Source organism: Capra hircus, chromosome 10, assembly GCF_001704415.2.
Source record: "Capra hircus breed San Clemente chromosome 10, ASM170441v1, whole genome shotgun sequence".
Classification (NCBI taxonomy): domain Eukaryota; kingdom Metazoa; phylum Chordata; class Mammalia; order Artiodactyla; family Bovidae; genus Capra; species Capra hircus.
In genome coordinates this window covers 31,472,192-31,496,828 of record NC_030817.1, presented here as the reverse complement: position 1 = coordinate 31,496,828, position 24,637 = coordinate 31,472,192, and the positions used below count along the sequence as shown (strand labels likewise).

The following is a 24,637-nucleotide window of genomic DNA, read 5'->3' as shown; positions in this document are numbered from 1 at the left end:
AGGACACTGGAGCATGCCCAGTTGGAGGCCTGGGGGTCCTATCCAGTCTTAATCAGCTCAGCTCAAACTAGATGCAGCTGACTGCAAGTTCCTAGAAAATAACTTGGGCCAACATCTTAGGCCATATGCTGCTTGGAGGACATGCAAGTCTTAAAATGAATTTAATTAGTGAAGGCAGATGAAATGAATCTGACTAACCATTACCCATCGTTTTGCTCTTATGACAATCCAAAGACTTCAAATGGTTGCTTTTTAAATAATTTTCACCAGCTGCACTTGTTTCACTGAAGAGCTGGTCACAGGACTCCACTGCCATTTCATAAGTAGAACCTCCAACATATACTTTATCATTTTGATTTATTGACCCAATGATACTAAAAAGTTTTGAGTCACAGGGCTCCTCAAAAATATTAAAAATCAATTTTAAAAAACCAGCCTGAGATAGCATTATAGGGGTTGTCACAGCCCTCTGTTGGTGCTGAGATGGAGTAATAATCTTTGTGTCCAAAGAAGGGCTCTAAATTTGGCTAAGCTGAGAGTTGTGTTCTCTCATATTCAGTTCAGTTCAGTTGCTCAGTCGTGTTTGACTCTTTGTGACTCCCTGGACTACAGCACGCCAGGCCTCCCTGTCCATCACCAACTCCTGGAGTTTACTCAGACCCATGTCCACTGAGTTGGTGATGCCATCCAACCAAATCATCCTCTGTCATCCCTTCTTCTCCTGCCCTCAATCTTTCCCAGCATCAGGGTCTTTTCCAACGAGTCAGTTCTTCGCATCAGGTGGCCAAAGTATTGGAGTTCCAGCTTCAGCATCAGTCCTTCCAATGACTATTCAGGACTGATTTCCTTTAGGATGGACTGGTTGGATCTTTGTTGCAGTCCAAGAGACTCTAAAGAGTCTTCTCCAAAACCATGGTTCAAAAGCATCAATTCTTTGGTGCTCAGCTTTCTTTATAGTCCAACTCTCACATCCATACATGACTACTGGAAAAACCATAGCTTTGACTAGACGGACCTTTGTTAATCTCTCAGATTGAGCAGGGATAATTCACACAACCTTCTATGGATGTGATCAGAGACACATAGATGGGTACTTCAGCGGATGCAATACAGATGGCCACTGAAGACTGACATTCACTGGGCCTTGGTGCTAGAAAATTCTATAGGGCCTGGGCTTATTTAAACCCATCTTAAGTTTCTCCCACCTGGCAGAATAGGGGATTTGGGAAAACTGAGTTGCATAAAACTGACTTTCTTGCACCGTGAACATTATGGACTAGGATCTAGATCTGTAGAAGTGTAGGCAATTCTTTTGACAAGTTTAGTTGAAGGGCAGGAGTGGAGAGAGAGAAATGGGATGGATAAACTGGAGAGGTTTTGTTTTTTCTTTTAAGTGAGAATGCTTAAGAACTCATGGGAAGGGTTTGGTTCAGCAGGAAAGGCTACCACAAAAGGATGCCACAAAAAGGAGCTGGTAACAGCATGAGGTTCCTGAGGCTGGTGAGGAGACCAGACTATTTAGACAGAGCTGAGAACTGGTGCCAATTCAGTTTAGTGTGTTTCCTTTGATGGCTAAAATATGAAGGTATCTGTATCTGATGGCTTCTATTTTCTTCAAGAAGTAGGACCAAAACTGATCTTCCAAAAAGAAAGAACTGGTTAAAAGTTTGAGCAGAGAAAGTTTGACGGGTCACTAAAGTGGGCAGAAAGAGTGCTGATGAGAAGAAATTCAGATTGCTGGGTAGGGTAGAAGGGTCAGGCAAGACTATGGGTTCTAGGTGCAGAGGGAACTAACCGATCTCTTAATTTTCTCCAGCTGTGCTCAGTCACCCTGGCGCAGGAATGGAGAAGGCCAATGACTGGGGTCATCCAGGACTGGGGTTTATATGAGAAAATAACTGCTCAAAATCTCTCCATATATTTTTAAAACACACATCTTATATAGCCATTCCCCAAATTAAACAGATACTTTCTTTTAAATTTTATGATATTTCCCATTGCTCTGATAATTGTTTTTATCTGTACTGTGCTAAGTCTCTTCAGTTGTGTACAGTTCTTTGCAGCCCTATGAACTGTAGCCCACCAGGCTTCTGTGTCCGGGGAAGTCTCCAGGCAAGAATACTGGAGTGGGTTGCCATGGTCTCCTCCAGGGGACTTTCCCAGCTCAGGGATCGAACCCACGTCTCTTATGTCTCCTACACTGACAGGCAGATTCTTTACCACTAGTGCCATCTGGGAAGTCCTGTTTTTATCTTCCTGGGCTCTTTCCCAGGTTTCCCATTATCTTTTACAAATTAGAGAAGCAGTACTGTTTAGTGGTTAAGATCAGACTTCTGGCACCTGTCTGCTAGGGACAAATCTAGCACTTACTTCCTGTGTGATCTTAGACAAAGCCCGTGTGTGCCTCAGTATTTTCATCTGCAAAATGGGTTGTGTGATATAACAGCACCCCCCTCCCCACTTAGAAGGTTGTTTTGGGGATTAAATGAGCTAATGCATGTACTATGCTAAGTATGACTTGTTATTGCAATTTAAAATGAAATACTTGAGCTGGGAGCAGAATGAGATATGAAGAATTATATTCTGGCCTTATGTCTAAGCAATATTTAATACATGCCAATATTGCAAAGCTTCTCTTTCTCCTTTTTCCACAGAGTCATGAGGAAAGGTCTAAGTCTTAAATACTCAGGTCATTCTTTCACATCTTTTATTCAAGGCACAAATTTTTGTCTCCAAGTATTTACAACTGGACCAGATGGCTCTTGGACTTTACCGACATGTCTTTTGCTTCCAAATCCATCTCCTCTCTTTGATAACCACTTCTGAAAATGCTGCACCCTTTCTTCCTCACAGATAAACTAAAGAGTACTGATTATGGGCAATTTTTATAAAGCACAAAGTCCTCAATTAGGCTGTATGCCTTCTTAAGGCAGGTAATGTGATTTCTACCCTTTAGTTTCCTTAGCACTCCAGGAAGCTGTTCTACATGACATGCAAAATAAAACCAGTGGATGGTGATGCTGATCATGGTGTTGCTGATGATGACAGGACCGCAACTTCTCTTCCTCAGTGGCTCCACTCATGGATCTTGTGGGGGCAATAGAGAATAGAGGAGGGAACACGGAGCTCTGAGGTTCAGGTCCTAGTTCTATCACTGACCAGTTGAATAACCTCAAATTTAAAAACAAACATACCACTGTAAATAGTCCAGGAACATATTAGCAATTTTCTCTCTCCATTCTTACCCACCATTCCTCTTAGAACCACTAACAGAACAATCTCCTTCCCAAGCCATCCCCTTCCTAAAACTTCCTACGCCTGCCTACCAAGAGTTAGGTTGGGAATTCCTTCTCTGCTTACAGTCCTTCATGCCACCACCCTAGAGTGCCCAGTCTCATGGAATTTCCCCCCTCACTCATGAAGCAGGTTTATCTCATGTTATGTTTATTTTTAAATGCCTTCCTTCAATTCTTCCTGTTGCTGCTGCTGCTAAGTCGCTTCAGTCATGTCCGACTCTGTGTGACCCCATAGACAGCAGCCCACCAGGCTCCCCTGTCCCTGGGATTCTCCAGGCAAGAACACTGGAGTGGGTTGCCACTTCCTTCTCCAATGCATGAAAGTGAAAAGTCAAAGTGAAGTCGCTCAGTCGTGTCCGACTCTTCGAGATACCATGGACTGCAGCCTACCAGGCTCCTCCTGGTATGGGATTCTCCAGGCAAGAGTACTGGAGTGGGGTGCCTTTGCCTTCTCTGATTCTTCTTCCCAGGCAATACCTTATTTTGCAACATGTTTGCTCCTTCCCCTAAGATTTCGCTTTTTCTGCTACTATTCACAGTTGTTGAATTTCAATTTCCTCATTGGAAGACTTTATCTTTTTCCTCTAAATACCAGACATGACTTCCATTTTCTCACAGTGTGAAAAATACATGACTGGTTTTTTTTTTTTTCTGCCTTTAACAGGATATACCTGTTAAACGTGAGTTCAGCTGCACTTACTGTTATAGTAAGTGCTAAAGAGGAGAGGTGATCTCATTTACTCTGTACTACACTTAGTGTGGGAAGATATATACAGATAATTCATAAACTTCTGGTTGCATTATGCCTTGAGAAAGGGAAAAACATTAAAACATCTTTAGCTCTGACAAGAATCATATATTTCCATCTTTGATTACAAAATAATGACATATACCCATCTGTCACACACACAAAATTAAATACTAACAAAGACGTTTAAAGACTTTACAAGGGAAAAAAACGACCATTTCACATTAAAATCTTTTTAGGAAAGCTGAAGTTTCTTATCTAGTTTAAAGTACTTATTCAATTAAGGCTGTGAAACACTGAAGAAAAGAGGAGTAAGATGGAAGAAAGGGTGAAAACACAAAAAACATCTTTCAAAATTCTGAGCAAATGATTCTATGTACAGTGGCATTTAACAAGAGAAATTTCACCCATACAAATTCTGAATCGTGCTTTGAATTTTTTTAAAAAAAGCATCTTTGTTTTGCACCTTTCTGAAGGTATTTCCAGTGTGATTAAAGTACCCCTCTGACTTTATGCTTAAGTTATGAATACTCTATTACATATAATAATCTCACAGCCATTCTCCTTTTGAATAAAGATCACATTATTTTAGATGTCATGTCTATAAAGGAACTTTTTTTTAAACAAACATACCCAAGCTTCCAAATGTAGGAGAACATGTCGATCTTCTTGGAGAGGCTTATGGTCATTCCAAGAATGCATCCACTTCTCAAAATGTTTTTTGAATTCCTCTTTGGAATCAGTTTTGATTAGCTGAAAGCTACGTAGGATAGCTAAGCCGATAACTTCATAGAGTTCTCCTATTATGTATATATGCATTATTCACATGATTCAATCAACTTGACTTCAAGTTACATTTTTGGCTGCATACAAAAATCAAATTTACTTCAAATGCAAAGACTTTCTACTATGAAAATCATTTAAGAATGTGAAAACTTTCTGAGAGTGGCACCTCTAAATGATTAGAAACAAAAATAGCAGGTTAGAGTAAAGGTCAAAGTCTCAAAGCTTCCAAGGCAAATATTTTGGGGGAGGAGGGTTGATGCTGCACACTAATTTCTAAATATAATCTCAAAATACTTTAAAAATTAGCCACATTTCTTTATGTTCATACTTCTGTTTGCCCCTGAAATGGTTGAATTTTATAGTAATAAACCACCTTCAAAATCCTAAAATGGTTTTAAATGGGATATGAATTTAAAATTTCCTACAAAGATTATGGGGTGGGGGTGGGAAGGAAATGCACCAAAGTGTGTAAAGCCAGATAAAATTTTCTACTCCTAACTTAAGCACCCTAGGCATGTGTCAGAGGTGCAGGTTCTAGAAATCTGAAGTTCCGTTGAATGCTGGTGATTTAGAGGGGCCTTCAAGCAGTCTTAAAGTCTTCATTCTTTCCTGGAACTCTATGTATATGAATACCAGTCGCAATGAGTTTTTTGGTTTGTTTCACAGTGTGATTCCTGTAATATGAGCTTTTCAGTAATTGTGAATTTTATTTTTGTCATTTTGCGCACTGACAGTTCACAATGCTTGGTTGTGCGGTGTAAGATCGTTTTAATTTTTGCATTTTACATTCCTTTTGGCACTTCTGAAGGAAAGGACATTGTCTTGTTATGTTGTTTGGAGGGAAGGGGTAAGCCTTCCCTCTTTTTTTTAAACGTTTGGCTTTATGAAATGCACGATTCTCCCCGTTAGTTAATCGAAGTGGGTGGAAATCTGCCTTCATAAGCTGTGCATCCCAACCCTCCTTAGAGGCTGGTATCCCCGGATTCAGATTGTTTAGCCGCTGCTGTCACAGGATCTGGTGGTCCCTCCCGGCAGAAAAGCACAACTGGATTTTTGCGAGCCCACATGGCCATATCCCCTGCCACCCCGCTGGTCGGGTTGGAAGAGGACATCGTGCTCCAGGCCCCCAGGCGGTTGGTATATCGGTTTCGAAGGGGATTGAGGCTTCCAGCCTGCAGAGCCCGGCCCTGGTTGGGCAGGAGAGCGTCCACGTTCCTAGTCCTGTAACCCTCTTCCCGGTTGCGCCCTAGGAGCATCGAAATGTTGGGGTTGCGAACGGCATAGATGACAGGGTTGATGGCCCCGTTGGCCCAGGTCAGCCAGACGGCCACCACGTTGAGGAGGGAGGGAGACTGCGCGGCCTGGGCCCGCCGGGTGGCGGCCAGCAGCACCAAGAGGCAGTAGGGCCCCCAGCAGCAGATGACGGAGACGATCATGATGAGCACGGTGGTGGCCGTGCGCACGTCGCTGAAGAAGCGCAGCACGCGCGCATAGGTGGTCAGGGGCCGCACGCGCACGTCCGACAGGCGCACGGTCTTGCAGATGTGGTAGTGGCAGAAGCACATGAGTAGGAAGGGCAACAGGTAACAGGCCACCACCAATCCCACGCTGTAGGCCGCGCCCAGCTGCGCGGGGTCCGGAGACGTCCGGTAAAGGCAGCGGTGGAAGCTCTGCGCCGCCGCCGGGGCCTCCTGGGGCGCGAGGAGCAGCTCCCAGGGCAAGGAGAAGCCCAGAGCCGCCAGCCAGGCGCCGGCCAGCAGCTGCAGCGCCCGGCGGCGCCCGATCTTCTCCCGCGGCGGCCGCACGATGGCGCAGTAGCGGTCCAGAGAGATGAGGGCCACGCTGAGCGTGGACACGATGCCGAAGCACGAGCTGAAGAAGCGGCTGGCCGCGCAGAAGCCGCTCCAAGGCCCCGCGGAGGCGGCGGAGGCGGCGGAGGCGGCGGCGGCGGCGGCGGCGGCGGGCGCCCGGCCCCCCGGCGGCGTGAAGAGGTCCAGGAAGGCGGCGGGCAGGCAGAGCAGCGCCGTGAGCAGATCCGACAGGGACAAGGACAGGATGAAGGCGTTGGTGACAGTGCGGAGCTGCCGGTGCTTCACGATGGCCCCCATCACCGCGCAGTTGCCCAGGCTAGACAGCAGGAAGATGAGCAGGAGGACTAGCGCCTGGGCCGCCACCGCCGCCCCGTGCGACAGCAGCGGCGCCGCCTCGGGGCCCAGCGGCGGCCTCCCCGCCGCCCCCGCCGCCCCGCGCCCGCCGAGGCCGCCGCCAGCCGCGGCGCCAGTGCTGTCGGCCCCGCTCACGTCGCTCCGGTTCCCCAGCGCCGCGGCCGCCGCGGTGCTGAAGGAAAGCACGGCCACCGCCGTCGCCGCGGAGGAAGTCCCGCAAGGCGTGCCGGCCGGGGAGGGGGCGCCGGGGTGTGGGCTGCCCGATAAGGCCGTGCTCACTGGCGGGCGGACCAGCGGCGGCGGCGGCTGCTCCTCCATGGGGCCCCGCGGCGGCCGCAGGTCTGCTCATCCCGCACCAGCGGAGGAGGCCGCAAGCCCGAGGTGGCTCGGGGCCGGGCCGAGAGGCCTCTGCCGGGGGTCGCGCTCGGCCGGAGGGGTGACCGTCCCCCGAGACTCTCGGAGCCTTTGACGTGCGTTCCAGGCGTTGTCAAGGGAACCGCGTGTTTACGCAGGAGCGCGGGGCGGGCCGTGGGCCGAGAACCCTTGGAAAAGCGTGTCCAGGACATTACTTCTCCCTAAGGTTTCGCGGCCAGGGTGGGTAGGCTTCAGAAAGTGCCAGGTGGAGCTCCTGGGGACCACTGCCGGCCAGATTAAAAGGGGAGTGGCCCTCATATAGATGGCCAAATTCAATAGGGGTTCACGCTCACACTCTCTGGTTCCATATACATGTTCTACAGAGAGGTAGGGAGGGGAGAAGGGGTGGTTGCTTCTTGTGGGTGCTTCTGACATCTACAAGTAGGAAAGGAATCTAGAACCTGAAGTGGAAAAGTCTAAATTCGGAGATCTTAGGAGGGAGCATGAAAACAGGAGGGAGCAGGACTTAAACCAGGTATTCTCAAACATGAGCAGGCAAGAGTCACCTACAGCAGGGGTCTCCAACCCCCAGGCAACAGACCAGTAGAGGTCCCTGGCCTGTTTGAACCTGACTGCACAGCAGGAGGTGAGCAGGGGGTGACAGCTAAACCATGACTCACCCAGCTCTGTCTGTGAGAAAATTGTCTTCCAGGAAACCAGTCCCTGGTGCCAAAAAGGTTGGGGACTGCTGACTTGGAAGGCTTGTTAAAACACAAGTGACTGGGTCCAACTTCAGGGGTTCAGATTCAATAGGTATGGGGTCCTGTCTGAAAATCTGCATTTCTAACAAGTTACTGGGTGTATGATATTGCTGGTCCAAGGACCAGGCTTTGAGAACCACTGATGTAGTAAGCTTATTAAAATGCAGTCACTGGCTGACTCCCAGGATTACTGAGGATGGGCCCAGGAATCTAAATCCTCAATGTGATTCTGATACAGGTGCTCTGAGGAGCTAGGATACAGATCCTGGAAAAGGGATGTCACCTTGTTTTCAAGGGCCTGGCCCTCAGGACCGTGACTGTCTCACATGTGTCAGGGAAGAGGGGAGAGTCACTGTTTCCTTGCCCTGCTTTCAGTCTTTGTCAGTTCTCTGGAAGGTGGTATGTTTTGAGTTTAAGGTGCTAGAGTCACCACAGATGCAGCTCCAGGTATCTGGCAGGAAGATTTCAGCAACAGGAAGGGTCTGCCTGCTCAGGGAAGCTTGCATCTCAAGTTTCTGGGCATGGCATCGTACGGGGGAAAGTGTAATTAATAAACCCTTAGGTTCTCTAAAGCAGTGGTCTGCAAAGTGTGGACCCTGGACCAGCAGCATTGGCATGACCTGGGAACTTGTTAGAAATGCAGATTCTCAGGCCCTACCACAAATCTACTGAATCTGAGACTCTGCAGATGGAGCCCAGCTACCAGCCCTGCAAGTGATTCTGATGCAAGTTTGAGAAACACTGATCTAAAGAATGATTAGTATACTTTCAGGTCTCAGTATCAACAATATTAGTGTTTTGGGTGCTCATTTGGGTGGGGAAAAATATTCTGCTGGAAATTTACAGTATAAATAAAGTTCATTTAAGGTGATAAAAGGGCTTCTCTGGTGGCTCCAATGTTAAAGAATCTGCCTGCAATGCGGTAGACTTGAGTTTGATCCCTGAGTCGGGAAGATCCTCTGGAGGAGGACATGGCAACCAACTCCAGTATTCTTGCCTGGAGAATCCCCACGGACAGAGAGGGCTGACAGGCTACAGCCCATGGGATCGCAAAGAATCGGACACAACTGAGCAACTAAACACAGCACAGCAGCGTGGTAAAATAAGACTCGCTGTCTCGGTCTCAGCATTACTGACATTTTGAGCCAGATAATTCTTTCTTGTGGAGGCTACCCTATGCATTGTAGGGTGTTTAACAGTATCGCTAGTCGCTACCCATGAGATGGCAGTGGTGATAACTAAAAATGTCTTGAGACATTGCAAAATGTTGAGGAAGAGGGTGAGGGGGGGGCCAACCTCAGCTGAAAACCACTAAGACAAAAACATATAATAGATTACTTTTGTTTTCTTTTGCAAACCTTCTCTGTACTAGGTTTTCAGAAACAAGGATCCCAGCCCAAAGAACCTTACAGTTTTAGGCAAACACAAGTATATTACAATGTCATAGATGTTTAAACATATAATGACTATAGGAAGAGTCTGGCAACTGGGAGACCAGTTAAGAAAAGGCACTGTAATAGCCCAGGAGAGAAATGACAGGAGTCTGAACTAAGCATTTACAGTAAAGGAGGGGAAGAGATTTTAAGGATTAGTGTCTGGATTGGGGTCTTTGGATATAAGCAATACAATGAGGTTACTGTCTCATTTAAGCAAAAACAGAACTGGCTAGAAGGATAGGGGGAGTTCAAAAGGACAGTCTTAATTAATAGCTAACCCCAAGAGCAAGAGAAGTCAGGGCAACTCCACAGGTAGAGGAACTGAGAGCGATCTCTTTAGGGATCTATAGGAATAAGTCTGCTACAACCATTTTTCAGACCTTATGTCATTTCTCGTGAGATCCCAGGTCTTGGTGGGGAGAGTCTGACTGGAGTACCCTTACCTGGGGGCCTCAGCAAGGCGACATGCGGGGGATGGATAGTTTCCCAAAGGAAAAGGAGAGTGTTGTTGATAAAAGAAGGGGAAAGGAATGGTGCTGACCAAATCCACAGACATCCACCTCAGAGCATCAGCAGACGGGTCGAAAGAGCACAAAAAAGAAGCCAAGATAGAACCCGAGTCCCTGGCTCCTATTCCCTGGAGCTCTGCACCGAGGATATAGAGGTTCCTGCTCCAAAATGTACCACACTTGCCTGCTGGAAGCAAGCGCCAGCATCCACCATGGATTAAGTAAACTCTTGTTGTTGTTCAGTCGCTCAGTCGTGTCTGACTCTTTGTGACTCCATGGACTACAGGATACCAGGCTTCCCTGTCCTTCACCATCTCCCAGCGTTTGCTCAAAATCATGTCCATTAGGTCAGTGGTCCATCCATCCCTTTCTCTTTCTGCCTTCAATCTTCCCCAGTATCAGGGTCTTTACCAATGAGTCAGCTCTTTGCATCATGTGGCCAAAGTATTGGAGCTTCAGCTTCAGCATCAGTCCTTCCAATGAATATTCAGGACAATTTCCTTTAGGATAGACTGGTTTGATCTCCTTGCTGTCCAAGGGACTCAAGAGTCTTCTCCAGCATCACAGTGCAAAAGCATCAGTTCTTTGGTGCTCAGCCTTTTTTATTGTCCAGCTGTCACATCTGTACTTGGTTACTGGAAAAACCATAGCTTTGACTACATGGACCTTTGTAGGCAAAGTAATGAATCTGCTTTTTAACATATAAACCCGTGAGTGACCATTAAATCTAGGTTAGATCAAGCACAGCTTCCAATGAGTAATCAAGTCAAAATCAGACTGTAATAGTTGAGTAGCAAATGGAAGATGAAAAAATATACTAATGAGAAGACAGTAAGGAATCTAGAAGCTTGACTACAAAAGGAAGGGAAAAGGGTGACAGGAGGCTGAAGAGAGAAGGTGGACAAGGGGTGTTTGTTTCATTTTGTTATGATGATACTTGGTAATAGCTTAGAGGGAGGAACCAGTGACAGGAAGGAGGTTGCTTCAAAGAGCTTAGTGATGAGGCAGGCCCCTTAGCAAGGATGGGACGGGGGAGAAGTGAACAGTATTTAGAAGGCAGAATCAATAAGGCTTCATGACTGATTAGACAAGTGGAAGCAAGAGGAATAGCTGTTGATTTCCCTAGTGGTTTGACTCTGTGGAAGGCACGGTGAAATACAGAAGGAATGAATATTATTGCAAGGGTTTGGCTCTGGTTTGGATTAGAATTTAGGAATACTTAGGCATAAAAATACTTTATTTTTCAATGTTTAGGAAACAGAATATTTTTGTTGAAGTACTATATCATAAAACAAGTTCTGGCTGTCCTGTCTCAGAAATGGAGAAAGTGTAGCAGGAAACCACTGGACCTGGAGCCAGCAGAGCTAGAATGACAGCCCCAAATGTGACCTGTTGTTGTTTAGTTGCTAAGTCATGCCTGACTGTTTTGCCACCCAGGCAAGAATACTGGAGTGGGTTGCCATTTCGCTCTCCAGGGGATCTTCCTGACCCAGGGAGTACACCCATGCCTCCTGCACTGGAAGGCAGGTTCTTTACTAGGGAGCCACCAGGGAAGCCCCAAATGTGACCTTAGGAGAGTAGTTTAACACATCTGACTTCCATTTCTCTCATATCCATAAATGAGATAAACACAGTGGCGTACCACGGGCGGGCAGAGGGAGTGCTAGCCAGGGTGCGGTTGATCAGAAGGTGCACTGTCTGTAGAGAATTTTGAAACAACAGTAAAACCTACTAAATATCAGTTTGCATTTTTTAAAAAAATTAATGTGACTTGTGAAATTTAGAGAGAAAACAGTGGTTCTGTTTCTATTTTTCAAAAGTGTAATGGGCGAGGGAGGGGACATGTGTATGCCTTTGGCTGATTCATACTTATGTTTGGCAGAAACCCAACACAATTCTGTAAAGCAATTATTCTTCAATTAAAAAATAAATACTTTTAAAAAAAGAAAAAAATGTTTCTCTGGCCAAAAAAAAAAAAAAAGTAAAGAAAATCTCTAATCTGTAGAAAATTTCTTGGTCATATTTAGTGTTTTTTTGGAGGTAAATGAATTCTTTACTACAAATTATAAGAGATAATGAGTGGAAAACATTAGTTTTTGTGTATTTAACAAGGAAATCAAGAACATTAACTTTATAGTCTTCATTTTGGATAGGTAATTCAATCACAGACCTAATAACAGGATGTGTACAGACTTGCTGGATGACAGAGCCAGTTGAAATGAATTAATTACTTCACTGTATGCTAAGAAAGAGAAATACTACTACTTACCTCAAAATAGTTTACTGAATATTAAGAGAATCACATGTTGATTAATTTTTAGTATTTCATTTTATAAAGTACTTCATTTTATAATAAAAATTTCATTTTTATTTCATTTTATAAAAGTTTACTGAATATTAAGAGAATCACATGTTGATTAATTTTTAGTATTTCATTTTATAATAATCAAACTTTAATTTTTTAACAGACTCACAGATAATTAACTAGCCAGAATGCTAACAGTTAACATTTCTTTCATGTTTTAAATTACCTACCATGTAGTTCGGAGAAGGCGATGGCACCCCACTCTAGTACTCTTGCCTGGAAAATGCCATGGACAGAGGAGCCTGGAAGGCTGCAGTCCAAGGGGTTGCAAAGAGTGGGACACGACTGAGCGACTTCCCTTTCACTTTTCACTTTCATGCACTGGAGAAGGAAATGGCAACCCACTCCAGTGTTCTTGCCTGGAGAATCCCAGGGACGTGGGAGCCTGTTGGGCTGCCGTCTATGGGGTCGCACAGAGTCGGACACGACTGAAGTGACTTAGCAGCAGCAGCAGCATGTAGTTGGTAGAGTGTGAGATTTGCCCCACTATAGAGATTCACTGATTGACTCCGACTGTATACCTATACTTAAATAATGCAATAAACAACCCTTTTATAAGAGCCTTAATGATATATCAGAAGCCTAATTCTTGGTCTTCTCTCAAGTTCATGGGGATAGGAGCTGGTCTTTGCAGCTTAGAGGACATCCCAGCAGCAGCTACAACAATTTCCACCCAAAGAAGCTGACCACGCCCCTCCTTCCCAGTTTATGACTGCTAAGTGTTGAGGACTTTATAATAATATATCTCCCTTACATCGTGCTTAGAGAGAGGGCAGGTACTGTGTGCTCAGTCATGTCTGACTCTTTGCGACCCTGTAGTCTGAAGCCCACCAAGCCTCCCTGTCCATGGAATTTTCCAGGCAAGCATACTGGAGTGGATTGCCATTTCCTTCTCCAGAGAGAGGATATGATTGTACTCAAAAACTGCAAGACTAAAATAATGAACTTGTAAGACCCATTGTTGTGGGGGCTACAATTCAAGCTTAGAGCATTTAAAACAAAATATCACAGTGACTACCACAGAGTAATAAGAACTAAGTAAATAAGAAGAACTAAGGTTTTAATTTTACCTGATATGTTAATAATTAGAAAAGTATTCTGCATTTTGGATACTTTATATTCTGTAAGTGATAGTTATACCAATATACATGTACAAACTGAGGAATAATGACTTTATATTTAGCCACAGTATTTTAGAATCTCAGTTGGTTTACATGTACAATGTGGATATAGTTTTCCACATAATTTAGAGAAAAATAACTGATGATAACAATTTCTAGGAAAAGAAAGCCCTTACAAGCCATAGAAGTTATTTGAGAAGAAATCCATCCCTCAGTGGGTCATCATCTTCTACTACAAAACTTGCGGTACCTGTGTAATGCGCTTGTCCAGATACTTCCACTATGACAGCTTTAAAATCACCACATTTTGCTTCCTGAAAAGAGATGATGAAAGGAGAATATCAAGGTATTGCCCGCATAGTTTACCTAGCCTAAAAGTTGTATTCTCAAATTTTATCACTTTAAAGAAAATCCCAGAGTTAAGTGGGCCTCCCCAGTGGCTCAGTGGTAAAGAAACCACCTGCGGTACAGGAGACACAGGAGACGTGGGTTCGATCCCCGGGTCAGGAAGACCCCCTGGAGGAGGGCATGGTAACCCACTCCAGTATTCTCACCTGGAGCATCCCATCAACAGAGGAGCCTGGTGGGCTATAGTTCATAGGGTTGAAAAGAGTTGGACGCAACTGAGTACAGCGATCATATAGGCAACAGGGAGGCTTTTAAGGTAAGTGACTGTATTCATGTTTTTAGATTAAGTTTAGCTGTAAAGTGGGGAACTAATTGGGGAAAAGAGAGACTAGAAACTCAGCAACCTGTTAAGAGGCAACTTTAATTCATCAATTAAATCTAGAGACAGGAGGACAGTTTTTAGTGAGAATGCAGAACAAAATATAGAGATACTTAGGAGGCAGAACCGATAGACCTGGGGGCTGAGGTACACAGGTGGTGAGAACAGAGATGAGTTAAATATGACCACAGTGTCTAGCCTGGAAGTGCAGCTACACCACCAAGATGGGGAATGAGATAGGAAAGAACATATTTAGGAAGGAAGAACTTTTTAATGAGTTGAGGTATCTCTGAGACAATCATCTTGAAATAAGTTTAGTGGACAGTGTTAGACTCGGGAGAGAGGCACAGATAAGCATGGTAGGGATGAAGATCTGGGTGGTTGAGAATAGAGTTCATTCTCACATGGGTGAAACTGCCCATCTGCATCAAATGTTTTGCCTAAGAGCAAGAAAATATGGTGTTTAACAGTGCAGGGTCTGCTCAGAGAGACCCATCTTCATAGCCTGGCTCTGCTGTCTGTTTGACCTCTGCAAAGCATCTAAACTCTAAATTTTCAATGGATTCTTGTGAGAATTACTGAGCTTAGAAATTAACACGTAGTGAATAATTAACACGCACCCAATAAATGTTGACAATTACTATTTTATCTAAAATCTCAGACTTGAAGACAATGTATTTCAAATTTCTGCATATAACACGGTATTCCATTAAGATTACTGTATTGTGTAGAAATACCTAACTTAAAAAAATTCAGTATTCAGAAAAACAAAACTTTAAAACCGCTAAATTAGATTTAAAATCTTTATTAGGATAAATCATTTGCTATATTAAAGGACTCTTTGTGAGTATATTAATTTACCAGATGCAATTTAATCATACTATAGTAGATTTCACTTACTACTATGAGTAAATTCATTAATTAGCTCTGCTAGCACATTTAAAATTTGATTACATTATATTAATAAGGGGTACCCAGGTGGCACTAGTGGTAAAAACTTGGTTGCCAGTGCAGGAGACTTAAGAGACCTGGGTTGGATCCCTGGGTTGGGAAGATCCCCTGAAGAAGGAAATGGCAACCCACTCCAGTATTCTTGCCTGAAGAATCCTATGGACAGAGGACTCTGGTGGGCTAAAGTCCATGGGGTCTCAAAGGGTTGGACATGACTTAAGATACTTAGCACTATGTTAATAAGAACTCTACTTTCCACAACTTTTCAGCACTTTCACATCTTACTATATAAAATGGAATATTCCTATAGAATAAAAACAAAGTCGTGTCTGACTCTTTGCAACTCCGTGGACTGCCCTCTGCCCATGGGACTCTCCAGGCAAGAGTACTGGAGTGGGTTGCCATTTCCTTCTCCAGGGGATCTTCCCGACCCAGGGATGCAAACCAGGTCTCCTGCATTGCAGGCAGATGCTTTAACCTCTGAGCCACGAGGGAATTTAAACCTAGTTTAATGGTTCTCAAACATTTTGGTCTCAGGATCCCTTTATACCCTAAGATTTGAGGACATCGCCAGCCATTACCTTAATACAAAAACCAGACAAAGACACTAAAAAAGTAGAAAATTTGGGTCAGTATCTTTGATGAATATAGTGGCCAAAAACCTCAACAAACCAATCCAAGAATACAAAAAAAAAAGATCATATACAAAGAAAAAAAAGATCATATACCATGATAATGCTGGATTTATACCAGGATCACAAGGATGGTTCAACATACACAAATCAATCAATGTGATACACTACATTAACAAAAGGAAAGACAAAAACCACATAATCATCTCAATAGATGCAGAAAAAGCATCTCAGAATATTAAACATCCATTCATAATTAAAAATGTTCATCAAAGTGGGTATAGTGAGAACATATCAGCATAATAAGGACCATTTATGACAAACCTGCAGGCAATATAATACTCAATGGTGAAAAGCTGAAAGCCTTCCCGGTAAATTCACAAACAAGACAAGGTTGCCCATTTATGCTACTTCTGTTTAGCCTAGTATCAGAAATCCTAGCCATAGCAATCAGATATGAAAAAAAAAATATCCAAATTGGGAAGGAAGAGGTAAGCTGTCCCTATTTGCAGATGACATGATACTCTATTTAGAGAACCCTGAAGTCTCCACTCTAAAACTATTGGCACTAATAAAGTTCTAAGTTGCAGGATATAAGATTAATATACAGAAATCTGTCACATTTCTATACACTAATAATGAAATATCAGAAAAAGTAAAAAAAAAAAATCTCATTTAAAACTGGGTCAAAAAATACCTAGGAATAAACTTAACCAAGGAGGTGAAAGACCTATATACTGAAAACTATAACACACGGATTAAAGAAACTGAAGATGATGTAAAGAAACAAAAAGATATTCCATGCTCTTGGACTGGAAAACATAATATTATTAAAATGGCCATACTACCCAAAGCAATGTACAGATTTAATGCAATCTCTATCAAAATACTAGGCCATTTTTTACAGAACCAGAACAAACAATCCTAAAATGAATATGGACCTCAAAGAGTTTTTTAGGTTATATCAATTAATATTTTCTATATTGGAAATTAAACATATTTGTTCATTAATTCATTTATAAATAATAAATCTGTTGCATGTTGTAATAAACAAATTTTTGTGAAAATAGCTACCTCTTCCAACAAAAAAAATGTAATGAGAAACAGCATTTTTTACATTTTAACAAACCTCTTTAATGTCTGGCTTAACTAAAGGCAGCTAGATTCTCATTTTTGCTTCTGCATTCAATCAGTTAAGATACCACATACCATGTAGCTCCTGGAAAATTCCACTGTACATTTGTGAAATGATGAAAGTGAAGAGCAAGCAACATCTCAGTATTATTATGAATACAGCTTTGACCTTGTGGACCCATGGATAGGACCCCAAGGTCCTTTCCATACTTTGAAAACCAATATCCTATTTGAACAGAAGTTTTTTCAGTCTTGTGTCCTTTGTCAGTCCTTTTTCAGTCCTCTTCTAAGAGCTTAATGAAGAAACTTATCTAACATCCAAGTCAGGTCTCCAGAATCAAAAGTAAGATATTTACATACAAGAAGCTACAGGGACCACTCACCCTCACAGCCTTCCCTGTGAATACTGAGCCAGTTGCACTGCTTTTAAAGGCTCTGGTCTGGTTCAGTTCTAGAAGCCCTTTGTGATACTGAAGGGCAATTCGGGCTGTCACTCCTGAGCCGGTCGGACTTCTGTCAACCTATTTCAGAATAAATGAAGATAGTGTTCACAGTGTTCTAGTTCCATGTTACCTGGCTATGTGCCTAAAAATCCCAGCTTTAATACCTGTTCATCTGCAAACACACAGATATTGGTGGTTGGTTCCTCATTGTAAGTGTCTTTTCCATCTGTTAATATAGTTCCATATAGAAAAGCAAGGTCTTCGCTGTCAGGATGATTAATTTTAAACTGTAAATAAAATAATTAACAACCACATGTAAAACAAATATTTTCATTCAAATTTATCTTTTAAATAACAGATATGGGGTACTCTTAGATATAATTTTTCCATCTTTATCATTTTAAAAAATATTTTTTGGGTCACAACACTAAATATTGATTTTAGAAATTACACATTTTTCTAGATGAATAAAGAAGTTATGATTCTTACACTTTGAGCCCTTTCTAAGGGAGTCATCCTGCACATATCCTCTACTAAAGGAATAGCTGTATTTTATACACTTAACCCCCAAACATATGCACTCTTTGAAGCACTGACCTCAGCATTGACCCCAGGACAGTCAATTCACAGGCCAGCCATGGCTGATCAAACAGGAAGAGAAAGGCAATCCTTATCTCACCCTAAGGAACTTGAAGAGAATAATGCAGAAAAGTCAAGCAATGAGTATCTAGAGCTGAAATTAATAACACAGGTAAACACAAGAACTGTAAGAGGCCATGAGCAAGCAAAAATAAAAGGTTGCAGAAGCTATTAGGTTAAGAGAAGCAATTGGATGGGGGCAAAAAAGGCTTATTATAAAGGACTGAAGTCAGTATCATTAAAAAACAGCAGGTACACACAGAAGCAGGCAATGGCAGGGAAGCTAAGTCACATGAGCAGTAAAGCCTGGTCAGGCTCAAATGTGCAGTGCTTCCTATTCTTGGGAGGTCTGGTGGTTTAACTTCTGGATTTCTGTAACGTCTGCTAGCCTGGCCAAAATGACTATAATCTTACTTCTATTGTATCCCGATGGTTAGTACATTCCCCTACCACTTACCTATCATTTAAAGCAGCTGAAGAGATATGGAGTCTTAAAATCCAAGGAGTCCATCTATAACCCAGTTAAAGAAGCCTGCATATTGGACCTTTGTTCTCCATCCCCTTAAAGCCCCCATGCCCGGCTCCAGTACATCACACTGCACACAGGGATGCTGCCCCCACTAGACTGAGCTCCTTGAAGGTGCTGGGGTTTGTTCTTCCTCTGGTCTCCAGCATCTAACATAGTATCTGACATACAATAAGTCCTTGGTAGACGTTTGTTAAAAGGATAGGGACAAATTTATATTACATCTACTTTAGCCCCCTTCCCTCCCAAATGGCCTTTGCCTACGTCTGCATAAGCAGCATGAGTGGTCAGCAATTCACAAAGTAGACCTACTGGCTGCTTCATCACTGACAGAACCTCTCATATTTTCCTCAGAACCCTTCCTCCCTCAAAGTCCACCCCTCACCACCTTAGTGAGACGTTCCAGCTTTAATAAGAAGTTCAAACTTCCTCCTTCTTTTCTTAATAGAAAAGAAAACAATGCCTTTTCCTATTGATTTTATTAAAAAATAAGGTCAAATCATTTTGCGTCAAATTGTTAACTCAAACTTTTAGCTGCCTTCTAACTGGAACAGGAAACAGATGTAAGTCCAGAGTTTTTGAAGTTTTTATGATAAAATAATTCTACATATTTGTATTGGAAGTCCTGGAAAAATGATAATTTAGAACAGGGTTATAGTATATATTTTCACTTTGCTATTTAGGTTATAAAGTTATAGGTTATTATGTTAAATTAAAGCCTCAGATATGTTAAATAGGCCTTAAATAATTATTAGTAGAAGTATTCTAGATTATGTCTTTCCTAAGTTATTTTTTACTTAGAATGACAATTAAATTTTCATATGCTAAAACATTCAAGTACGTATATGAGTTTTATATATTGGACCCAATTAGGTAAAACGTCAGACTTGTGCTAGAAGTGAAAGAATATTCTAGAATTTCTTATTATCTAAACTGATTTTATAACAACAGTTTTCCCAAGTCAAACTGGAGTTACTTGAGTTATTACTTGGAGTTATTACTTCTCAGCAATATAGAAAAAAATTCACTACCTAGGAATTAATATTCTCTATGAAATAAGAGAAATTCTGATCAGATTTAATGAAATCTATTTTGTAAGCTATATTTGACATTCATTATTTTCAAGTTTTGCAGAATGACCACGTATATCAAAAGCATTTCAAAGTGTAATATTATCTATTTTCTATTTGTTTATATAACCACAAATTACATCATTACTTATTCTTAAAGTTAACAGTTGTCATTTGTTGAACATTTACGATGGCGAAGGCACTATTCTAAGTCCTTTACACATACTGACTTACTCTTATAACTCCCTATGAAGCACCAATTTCATAATTTCCATTTACAGACAGGAAAACTGAGGCACATGGAGGCAATGTAACTGGTTCAAGGTTACAAATGGCAAATCTACAACACCCAGGTAGTCTTGCTCTGGAGGGTAAGATTACAACCAGCACCCGATTCTTAGTACGACTAGTAATCGGAATGCAGAGATGCTTAACTTCTGTAGACGTGTCGTTTATATCTCCTTCATGTCACAGAGGAGGCTCTCAGCTATGGCAGCAGCATCGGTACCGACCTGAGCCTTCACTGCTTCTGTCACCGCGCTTGCTGCAGCCACGAGGTCCCTTGTCTTTGCAGAACAAACATCGAGTCCTAACTTTTCAGCACTAACAAATGCATAAAATGCACCACCATATGCGACGTCCACCACCACCTTTCCATGACCAGGAACATCCACCAGGAAATCTAAAAGAGATGTGTTTGAAAATAAGTGTGTTTTTAGTATTTCAGCAATAAAATTCACATCATTTTAAATTCATGTGTATTTTTTGGGGGTGGAGGAGACGAAGAGTACTTTTTCCTATCTTAGGAATGCAGCAAAAATCAATTTTGAAAATGAATGTGCATCAAGTAAATAATAACAGGCCTTTAGCTAAGTACATCTATTTTTAACTTCAATGAGGTTCACGTAAGTTTTAGAACATCTGAATGTTCTAAATGTTTTTCCTAAATCATAGTTACATATTTTGTTAACTATCCTGAAGATCTTTTCTAGAAAACATCATTGAAGCAGAGAGAGAGAGGAAACTCTGGGCTATAAATGTGTGAAAACTATGAAGAAAAATGTAGGTCCCTCTCATACTATTGGGAATGGTTTAAAACAGTGAGGATTTTGAATCCTATTCACAAACTGGTTTTCTTCAGCTATAACGTCAAAACAAAATGAAAAAAAAAAAGTTTCAGATACTTATTTATCTAGAAATTTTCATCTCAAGGAAGTATCCTGCAGGCAATATCCAGAATAAAGCCATTATAGAATCACTGGCCTTTATAGTATCATTTTGCATCAGGGTTTTTATTTGGGTATTTTAAGTCCCTGACATACCCCAAATTTCACCTGAACTGCAGTTGTTTGAAATCCTGAATTTGTATTTCCAAAGGAATGGGGCTGGTGATATTTGGGGACATTAAAACTGTTGACCTTTCTTTGCATTTTCTTCTCTTTCTCCTCCCTAGGTCAAATAGGCTTAAGGATCACTGCCTCTAGGGGAGGCATACAGCAGGACAGAAAGCAGGTCTTTCTGTGTTTGGTTCATAGAGACCTAAGTTATCAGGGGAAGAATTGTTGGCAAAGGAGTGTCCCAAAGGGAGAATAGTCCTCCTGGTCAGTAGAGAAATTTCCTCTAGGCCAAGAAAAGAGACTGAAGGTTCTGACTGCAGACCTGTGTGGTCTTTCCCACAGCACAGTGAGGAGGCTAAGGGATGTGGCAGAGATAGCAACAGGAAGAGGGAGGAGGAGACGGGGGCAGGGGCCACTGGATGGGGTAGATGATGCTTCCCTGGTTAACTATGCAAGTGGTTAAGGCCCTTGTCTCCAAAATGGAACTTTTAAGAAACCTTTGCTCAAACATATATCAGAAAAGGGCCCATGGAAGGATGAGGCAAAGTCAACCAACAGGGTAAAGGGGTCTCAATTTAGAAATTAAGTTGTGAAAAGTAAAATAGGTCTTATACTCCTTGGTTTGCACAGTGAGTCATAGAAAGACATCAGGGAGCTATCAGTTTCAGAGCAGAATCACAGAATCCTTTTAACACATAATGTGTCAGAGCAAATTTATAATCAAGAGTCAAATATGCCAGTGGAACTTAACAGCAAAAGAGAAAAATGTTTTATCTTGATGTTGATGCAACATGCAAAGCAGGTTTAATGAGAGGAGACTGAGAAAATAGATGGAGATGAGGGACTGCCAGAATGGGGAAAGCTAAGTGTGGCCTTGGAGTCCTCATGTAAAAAATGGAATTGTTTCCTTCCGAAGAGGATTGTTTAGAGAATTTCATGTGATAATGTGTGGGGAATGCTTGGCAGATTAGGAATGCAATAAATATCAATATGAAAGCCCAAAGTTTAACTTCCAGCAGGAATAGGGCTCTTACAAGGACCAATGAACATATTCTGCTCTGAGTTTCATTTATTTACTCAAAAACATTCACTGACTGCATACTGTTCTAGTACTTAAATACAGTGATGAAAATTAGTTTTCACTTTAGCTGGGTGGCATAGCAATGAACTCAGCAACTCTGAGGTGGGGACTATTGTTATCTTCTCTTTATAGATGACACTGAGGCATGGAATCCCTTCCACAAGGTTACAGAGATGGGAAGGGGCAAAGCAACGGTCTTGAACACTATCAGTCTGCCTTTTAAGCAACTTTCAAAGTAGAGAATTTAAGGATTTCATTTTCTTAATGACTCAAAGTGACCATAAATGCCCACTGATTATTTTATGGTCACACGAGGATGCTTTCAGGAACTACTGTGCTTGTCGTATTGGCTGCTCCAAACTATAATGTACACAGCTGGTGATCCTTATGCCAGCTGTCATTTCCCACAAAATCTTGAGTGCTTCTAATCTGCTGCTGGGGTGGCCTGGCGGTTGGTCGGGGGCGGGGAAGTCAGGTAACCAGGCCAGTTAACAGTTGAGGTTTTTTAAGATGCAACCCTAACATAAATTCTCATCTCCCTTATGTGCCCTCCCAATTCGATGTGACACCATTTCTTTTGGGCAAATGGTATCAGTTTTTACTAACTTGTATGTTTCAGCTGCCTGAGGCTGTTCTAAGACTCTCAAACACCTGGGCTATTACTGCATCGTTCATAACATTCATAAACAGGTTAATTGGGAACCCCAATCCATCTGGAGGCTCAAGATTAAATTAACAGAATGATTTGCATGGCTTGAAGTCTTTGAAGAAAAGGAGTGATAACCCTATACCTGTATGACTAAATTAGCACCCAGCTCAGTTCTAGTCAGACTACTAAAGCCTCCTCTGACAGAAATCAGACTTCACTGATAGGATTATTTAAGGATCTCCCTCTTTGTAAGGATTATAATTACATTGTTTAGCATCACATACAGGCTCTGTACTAGAGAACCCACCAAACCCTTTTCAAGGCTATGCACTCCTAGAGAACTAGCAACCTGATATATTCCACAGTCTTTGTATCTCTGCTGCTGCTGCCGCTAAGTCATTTTTTAAACTTCTAGGTACCTTGCATTCGCATATACAAAATCCTCAAAAAAAACTCAATTGAGATAAAAATGAAGACACAGTAGGAATGGAAAGCGAATGAGGCTGCATAGCTTTAAAGAGGAGTCAGGATTTGGACCCAGGCACTTTTTCCTGTTATTAAAAAGTAAGAGCAGCAACAGCTGTATATTCTTGAAAAGATTTAATTCTTCCTCCAAGAAGCGGGGAAGACACTTTTTACAGATGAGCTCCAGCAACCTGTTTACTAACTTGTCAGGGGTCGATAACATGCTCAGCAAGCATATTCTGAGCCATCCTGGAGCCCAGTACATGGCTGCTCTTTGCACTTTCCTTGACCCTAGTGGACCCTGGTTTATCCAACTGCAAAATCTTCTGGAATGCCTGAGAGAGGGGAACGAAGCGTTGAGTAAGGGAAACACGTAATTCTGTACTCCTCGAGGCTCTCCCTTAATCACAGATGGGACACGTCTGCGAGATAATCAATATGAGTATTGTTGAATGGCTAAGTCGTGCCCCACTCTTTGCGACTCCATGGACTGCAGCCTGCCAGGCTTCTCTGTCCACGGGGTTTCCCAGACAAGAATACCGGCTTGAGCTGCTGTTACCTTCTCCAGGGGATCTTCCCAACCTAGCTTCCTGTCTTCCGCACTGGCAGGTGGAGTCTCTGCTGCTGAGCCACTAGAGAAGCCCCAATCAAATAGCATGCACCACACAAATTCACAAGGCTAAGATGCTGACATACACATGCAGGGATTTACAATTACCTTCTGTTTGATTGTAAAAACTTGTGGGATGGGTTAGTTGCGCTCGTGGGCTCCAGGCCACAGAGACAGTTAGTGTAATTAGTTGGGTCCCCGGCTGCAGGGCCGGAAGGGTCCTGCAGGTTACCTGTGGCCAGCACGAAGGCCGGGACACTGTGGAAGCGCACCGGGCCACGACTGCGGCCGCCCTCGCACTCCACGAACGCGGCCACCAGCCCGCACGGGCAATGGATGTTGACCAGTGCCTCTTGGGCGTCGGACGGAGGCGCCGGCACCAGCCCGAAGTCGAGCGCAAAGCGGCCCAGCGCCAGCACAGCGTGGCCGCACATAGAACTGTAGCCCTCGTTGTTCAGGAACAGGACGCCCAGGTGCGCGTTGGGCAGCTCGCTCGGCACCAGCACAGCTCCGTACATGTCCCGGTGCCCCCGGGGTTCGAACATGAGCCGTCGCCGCACATGGTCAAGGTGCTGGCGCATGTAGCGCCGCTTGGCCAGCAGTGTGGGGCCGACCACCTCCGGACACCCCGCCAGCACAATGCGCAGGGGCTCGCCGCCTGTGTGCATGTCCACCACCGACAGCGCCGGCGTCCCCGGGTCATGTGGAGGCGTCCAGGGCACAGTCAGCGGGCCCGCCATAGTCTGCCTCCGGGAGAGAACCCCACCGCCACGCAGACACGCGCTTCACGCTGCGAACCCACCCGCTCCCTCCGCGCTAGAGAGGCAGGCCC

At 43.1% G+C, this 24,637-nt stretch overlaps 2 protein-coding genes across 3 annotated transcripts; both read right to left on the bottom strand.

Moving 5' to 3' along the window:
• L3HYPDH (trans-L-3-hydroxyproline dehydratase) lies at positions 2,698-24,636 on the bottom strand. Of its 2 annotated transcripts, XM_018054091.1 has the most exons (6): positions 24,038-24,636; positions 20,176-20,345; positions 17,593-17,715; positions 17,369-17,506; positions 13,792-13,855; positions 2,698-3,171 (listed from the first exon to the last, which is right to left on the bottom strand). In XM_018054091.1, the coding sequence occupies exons 1-6, from the start codon at positions 24,543-24,545 to the stop codon at positions 3,152-3,154; spliced, it is 1,023 nt and encodes a 340-aa protein (XP_017909580.1). In that variant the 5' UTR covers positions 24,546-24,636; the 3' UTR covers positions 2,698-3,151. The 2 variants fall into 2 exon arrangements, with proteins under 2 accessions (XP_017909580.1, XP_005685977.3); XM_005685920.3 differs by lacking the exon at positions 2,698-3,171 and having other exon boundaries at positions 13,629-13,855.
• GPR135 (G protein-coupled receptor 135) lies at positions 3,903-9,028 on the bottom strand. The gene has a single exon (XM_018054090.1). The coding sequence runs from the start codon at positions 7,311-7,313 to the stop codon at positions 5,793-5,795; it is 1,521 nt and encodes a 506-aa protein (XP_017909579.1). The 5' UTR covers positions 7,314-9,028; the 3' UTR covers positions 3,903-5,792.

Bases quoted from the DNA above. Each gene is read 5' to 3' on its own strand.
- GPR135 (XM_018054090.1), bottom strand. From the start codon at position 7,313: ATGGAGGAGCAGCCGCCGCCGCCGCTGGTCCGCCCGCCAGTGAGCACG.
- L3HYPDH (XM_005685920.3), bottom strand. From the start codon at position 24,545: ATGGCGGGCCCGCTGACTGTGCCCTGGACGCCTCCACATGACCCGGGG. The intron at 17,716-20,175 runs GTCGGTACCGAT...TTTTATTTACAG, and splicing joins CAGAAGCAGTGAAGGCTCAG to TTTAAAATTAATCATCCTGA. The intron at 17,507-17,592 runs GTATTAAAGCTG...ATTCTGAAATAG, and splicing joins GTGTGTTTGCAGATGAACAG to GTTGACAGAAGTCCGACCGG.